This window comes from Equus przewalskii, chromosome 12 (genome assembly GCF_037783145.1).
Source record: "Equus przewalskii isolate Varuska chromosome 12, EquPr2, whole genome shotgun sequence".
Taxonomy (NCBI): Eukaryota; Metazoa; Chordata; class Mammalia; order Perissodactyla; family Equidae; genus Equus; species Equus przewalskii.
In genome coordinates, this window is record NC_091842.1 from 24,810,081 (window position 1) to 24,816,231 (window position 6,151).

Consider the following 6,151-nt stretch of genomic DNA (forward strand, 5'->3'; position numbering starts at 1 on the left):
AGAGCCCAGCAATCGTCAGATGCATCCTAATTTCAGAGATGTTAAAATGTGAAAAAAAATGTGCTTCTTAGAATCTCTGATAAGCGATATTTTCACATTTTAGCATCCAAAACAGCCGTAACAATGTGGGCTGGCTGAAGGGCACTGGGCCAGTCAGGGGCTTTTCCCCCTAAATATCCACATACCAAAAGCCTTGGGGAAAGCCGGGTCTCCATTCCAGGCTCTTTCACTGTCCCTCTAAGCTCCAGGGGGATGTGAAGCCAGCTCTTCAAGAGCCTCCTTGAGCAATGACAGCTCTGCTTGCCCATTCTGAATGTTCCTCGGTGCCTGACAAGATCCGTACACGTGCAGGAACTATTGTATTTCCAGCGTGCTGCGAAGCTACACGATGGATGGGGGAATTCATGGACTCAATGGTTTCATTTAGTCAGTGCGCATGACATCCTCCTGGACTGAGGCTGGAAAACTCCTTACGAAGACGTGTGTCTATACAGACACGGTAATTGTGTACGCATGTGGGGCGCACATGTACACACGTCTGTGCACACTCGATGAGCATGGATCAATCTGTGTCACTTGTTAACCAGTTTGTTAAAGACAGTAAAGCCTTCTGCATTAACTACTGCATACAGGAGGCCACTTGACTCTGCCTTTGGTTTTATTTCTTCCTAAAGTTTGCCTTTCTAGAGTTTGGCTTTGCCACTAGAATTTGATTTCCTGACTGAAATGAGCTGAATAAGGTGATAAACATTATTCTGTGCTTTTAATCTTTCTTATTTAGACTATTGCCTGCAGGGTAAATGTTGTGTCTTCTTTGGCTCACACCATCCCAAGAACACCATCAACGCTGAACAAATAAATAACCAGCACTGTGAAGTGGAGTCTAAAATTTACAGAACGGGCTTATCTATCAAGATTTGACACCAGAGCACAGAGTCGATTATCACATATTAACTTGCTCTTGTTGGCATTTCAATGCATTTAGAGAAATTCACTTCCTCTCCACACTGCTCCCCCAACACCCCCCCACCATCCCCCCCATCGCTGAAAACTAGCAAAATGGAGAACACTTCACACAAAACTCAGCCTCCCCTAAGACTCAAAAAACTACTGGACAATACACAGCTTTTACCTCTTTATAAAAGATGAAGACCCACACCCAACCTTTGGGGAATGACAGCATCCTAAAGATAATCTTCAATTGGGAGAAGCATTTCACATACATTGTCTTACTTGATGTTCACAAGATTGTAAAGCAGGTCAGGCAGCATTCCCATCTTAAAGGTGAGCAAACTGACACCCAGAAATGTGAAGGGGACGTTTTATCAACACAGAGGAAGGGAGGGAGGATGAAAAAGAAAACTGCAGCAGAGCTGAAAGCAGGACTTCAGACCAGGGCCCTTCCAGTCTATCATGGAATTACTTTTCTAGCCATCAATTAATTCCTCAGCCCCATCTGGTAACAGCAGCAGGGACGGAAACCAATAGTTTTAACACTACTAGAACTGACGGTAAGCACGGAAGTGTCGGTAGTGCTGCAGCCGGAGTAACAGTGGCCACAGTAACATTCCTACCTCATCTTTACGTACAATTGAACTCTGAGGGCACTTTCACAGAGACCATTTCATTCATCCTTCGAAACAACCTTCTATGAGAGTTACTACAGGCCTATCCTGGTTCCCTTGTCAGTCAGCATGGTCTCGCTTTGCCACCTGTCCAAGCAGCTAGCAGACCCCACCCTGCAGGCCCAGCTGCTACCTTGGGGAGGAAATTGGGAGGGGGACTCAGGCCAGATGCACAGGTGAGGTAAGCCTCATGATGGATCTCAGACAAATAGCGAGGGGAGAGGTCCCACCACAGAGGGCTGCGCTCTCCTAGGGTGGCCTGAAGGGGCTGGTTCCCAAGAGAGGGCTCAGGCTGGGGCAAGGCAGGTGCAGACTCTTTCTCCCGGTCTCTCTGGCCGATGGTGTCTCTCTGACTATACCACTCTGCCTGCAGGCACCACATGTTTGTCACCTCCTGGTTTCTCTCCATTTACTCACAGAAAGAAGTCTCTCCTTTGGAGTGAGAGTTAAGCTTTGGATTTTTCCATTGTCTATCTGATTTGGGTCCCTGGACCCAGGCGGTTATCCCCAGGGGCTCAGCCGTGGGCATATTTAATGAGATCCACTGCCCACAACTCTGGAGCCCACCCTTGGAAAACACAGTCCACCACAGTGGACGCAAGGGCTCTTTGGCCATGTCTACCTCGTGGACACTGGCTTTATGGTGACAAGCTGTGCAGAGCAATGGTTAGAGCACGTGGCTGGAAATGCACACATGCACACACAGACACACACACATGTATCTTTGTGGGATATTGTATGCCAGTGACTTCTGATCCTAAATTTCATCCACATGCTGTGTCCCCAGATCCCGATGCTCTCTCTTTCTGGGGTTGCAGTTTTCACATCTGTCAAATAACAGAGGCAGTGGGAAAGAGGAGCATATCAACTGTCATCCAAACCCATGGAATTCGGGAATAAAGTGAAAACATGGGTTTTAAAGGATCCCAGAAATCTCCATCATTTCTGCAATTATGCATACTACTTGAGTGATAATAAAGGATCAAACATATACAGAGAAATGTTGAGACAATTATGGAAAAACCGTCCAAATGGGGCAGTATTACTTTAGGCAGAAATGGCAAGCCAGCTGAAACCCTTGACTCCGAGGGTGTGGATTTGCAACTGAGAGAAGTACAGATCACAGAGCTCTCTCCTGACAGTAGGTGCCCAGCCTTCCTGGGGAAGTGATGGGCATGGGGCAATTAGTACCAGGCCTCCAGGCTAATTGTTCTTTTAGAAATATAAAGGGGGAAAGGGAGGGTAAGTCAGACCCTGGGAAGTAGCGGGGAGTAGAGAGAGAAGTGGAGCTGTCAGTGTGCTTGATGTTAAATAAAACCTACCAAGACTCAGCTGAGAATTTTAGCAGAATCCAAATGTGCTATAAAAAAAAAAAAGGCACGGCTCCCATCTCTAAGGTTCACAGCTAAGCTGGCTTAGAATCACACATGCCAAGGTTAAAAATAAAAAGCAGCCATCCCTGAATGACACGGGCTCCGGGAAGGAAGCCTGAGCTAGGGTGTTTGGGGGCGGCGTGAGGGGAGGGGAGCACAGAGACTGGGTGCAGGGGATGGGTGTTTAATGGGGGGCACAATATCGAAAAGCCTCATGGTCAGAATTTTGCTGTTTTGCGCTTAAAAGGTACTTCACATGGGCAAACGGCTTCGTAACGATCTTCAGATTTCCTACCGAGGAGAGCCTGCCGTGTATCAGTGTGACCGCACTGACCCACACAGGGCTCTGCTGCTCGCTGCCTTTGCCTCTGCCCTGGGTCTGGCTCCCGCGTTGTCCCCGACACCTCGTGCACCCAGAGGGGATGCCTGTGGGTCACAGCTGGGGAAGCACCAGACCTGCCACTCTGTGCCACCCTATTCCATTAAGCTGGCATAATGGTGCTGGGGCCACCCGCAGGCCAGCTATCCCCTGCTGGGCTCCACTGGAGACAGACTCTGTCTGCCTGCTGAGGACGGTTTGTGCCCCTTGCCCCCACAACCACGACCACCGCAGGCCAGGGCTAAGGTGACAAGTCGGCCCTGTTGCCCTCTTTCTTGTAAATCCAAGGTCCCCTATTATGAACCCAGTGGGGTCCTCCTTCCTATGAAGTTGTCCTTTGTCCGAAATGCTTACGACTTTCTATTTCCTAAACGGATTACTTTTACAAAAATAAAAAAACTAGCATCAGCCACTGTGTCAGCCTCCACGCCACCCCTCCCCAGTTCCATCATTATGCAGACACTTCCAGAAAGTCTTCAAGGGGTCAGGTGAATGGGAGAATTCTGTGACCTATGTGTTATGGGGAGCCCATACATCACCCCCACCCCGACCCCCCCCACCCCCACTCAGGGATGCCCTGATCAGGCCACATGTGGGCTAGTCCTACACCTCAGCACCATACAGGGCTTAGGAGGCAGATGGGCATTGAACAGTGGAGGGTGCCATCTTCCAGAAGCTTCAGGCTATCCCCAGACACCACCAGCCTGGGTGGCTCTCATGCTGGGCAGTGCAGTGGGGGGAGTGGACCGTCGACTTATGACTGTCTGCCCCTATGACACTAGCCAGCCTTCACATGAGGTGCCCACCAGTATCCCAGAGTCCACGTCCTGGCTGCTGGTTTAGAAGCACCGCCCAGTGCAAAGTATCTATGCTACACTTTTAAAGCACTTTAGAAAGGCCTGGGGAGGCAGACACAGCAGGGACTGTTTTCCTGCCCATTGTGTTGGATGAGAAAATCGAGGCTCATGGAGTTTTAGGCATTTGCTCAAGCTAAGTGACAGAGCCAAGACTCAAATCCAGGGTTCCTGTCCACTACTCTAAGACCACTAATACAGGGTCGCAGCGCCTGGGGGTCTCAGCCCAGGTACAGCAGCAAATACCTGGAGCTGGGAACAGACTTCGAAGGCAGCTTTCTGATCCCGACGCCTCAGGGGACGTCCTCTCCTTCGGCCTGAACTATGGAGACCTCGCCCAAGCGCAGAGCCCTGCCGCAAGGGGGCCCTGTTCTGACTTTCCCTTCTCAGGGTCCTTCAGAGGCCAGGAAAGGTGCGCCGAGGGTCAGCAGGGCGCTGTGTTCAGGCAGCACGTGTCCTGGCCTGTCCCTTCCCTGGGCACCCTGCCCCACCCCAAAGGCTGGACACGGAGCCGGCCTTCCAGCTCTCTGAGGTTTGGTTAGAGAGCTCCCTTCCCTTCTGGCGACTCCAAAGACAACTGCCCTTGGCAGTTAAAGAAACTGCGTGCCCGTCTCCATAATCACTGGGAAGTTCTGGGTAAATCCTTCTGCTACAGTCTCCCCTTGTCAGCCTGAACGCACACAACGAGCCGGGTTAAGGACAAGAGAAAGCGCAGGAGATGGTTCTAGGATGGAGCCGACGGGAGACTGGGCGCGCGGAGTGGGGCGCTCCCTCCTTACCTGTACCAGTCCAGCCCGCGGCCGTAGTTCCTGTCGAAGAAGTGGGGCTCCGTGCCCAAGGCCCGCACGTCCGGGTGCACGCGGATAAACTCCAGCACGGCACGGGTGCCCCCCTTCTTCACCCCCACAATGAGGGCTTGGGGCAGCCGCTTGGTACCCAGCTTCGGGGAGCCGGAGTGGTTGGAACCAGAGAGGCGAGGGGCGGGCACCGCCGCGGCGGGTGCGCTGGGAGCGCTGGGCTCGCTGGGCGTCGGCCCCGGGGGATCACAGGGGCGGGACTTCTGGAGAAGTTTCTGGCCCCCTGCGCTGGGGCCGCGGAGACAGCGAGGCGCTCCGAGGAGGCGGCTCTGGCCGAGGTCGTCGCAGCAGCACAGGAGGCTGTAACACAGGTAAGTGCAGGAGAGCGAGAGCGTGAAGGCGAAGAGCAGCCTGCGCGCCCTCCGCGGCTGAGGTGGCCCCGCGCGGCCCAGGACCCTATAGGCCATGGCTCCATGGGCCCGCGCCGGGGGTCATGGTTTCCGAGGGGGCGCCGGCGGCGGAGCTGCTGTGGCCCTGCGGCCGCCTAGAGGGCTCGCGGGGCGCTGCCCGGGCCACGCGGGTCGGGCGAAGGGGGCGCCGTCTTCTCCAGGCGCTGCTGGCCGGGGCGCGCACCATGCCCGGGGATCCTGGGGACGGCGGCTCCCCGGGAAACAGGCGGCTGCGCTTCCGTCATCTCCCAGTCCTAGGCGCCGGGGCTCCGGGCAGCGGGGCGGCTCCTGGCGCTCCTCTGCTCTTAGGCGCGCCGGCTTCGGAGCGCGCCCAGCGCCCGAAGCCCCATTCCCGATCCTCGGAGCGCGGCGCACCGCACGCTCGGCGGCGGCGCGGCTGTGCCGGCTGGAGGGCAGACCGGTCGGTGGCGCTGGCGCCGGCCCCGTTCGGGCTCCTCGAGAAATGCCGAGCGGAGCGCTCTGCCGGCTCTATTTAAGGAGTCGCCTGACGTCAGCCGCGCGGGTCCCCCGAGCCCGCGCCCCGCCCGGGTACCTGGCCCGCCCCCTGCGCCCCTAGTCTCTTACCTCTGCCAGCGACTCATCCACCCAAGGCCTTCCCAGCTCAGGCCGCTCCTTAAGGAGCCCTGGCCGGCTTGGGGTGGTGAGGGGAGGGT

The 6,151-nt window shown here is 54.9% G+C and overlaps 1 protein-coding gene across 1 annotated transcript in view; it reads right to left on the minus strand.

The window, feature by feature from the left end:
• The window catches only part of HS3ST2 (heparan sulfate-glucosamine 3-sulfotransferase 2), an 81,747-nt gene extending 75,802 nt beyond the window's left edge, over window positions 1–5,945 (minus strand). The window contains exon 1 of the mRNA XM_070568344.1: window positions 5,011–5,945. Within this exon, the coding sequence (XP_070424445.1) occupies window positions 5,011–5,495 (485 nt within the window). The 5' untranslated portion in view covers window positions 5,496–5,945. The remainder of the gene's footprint in view (window positions 1–5,010) is intronic.
• Between the last annotated feature and the right edge of the window lie 206 nt (window positions 5,946–6,151).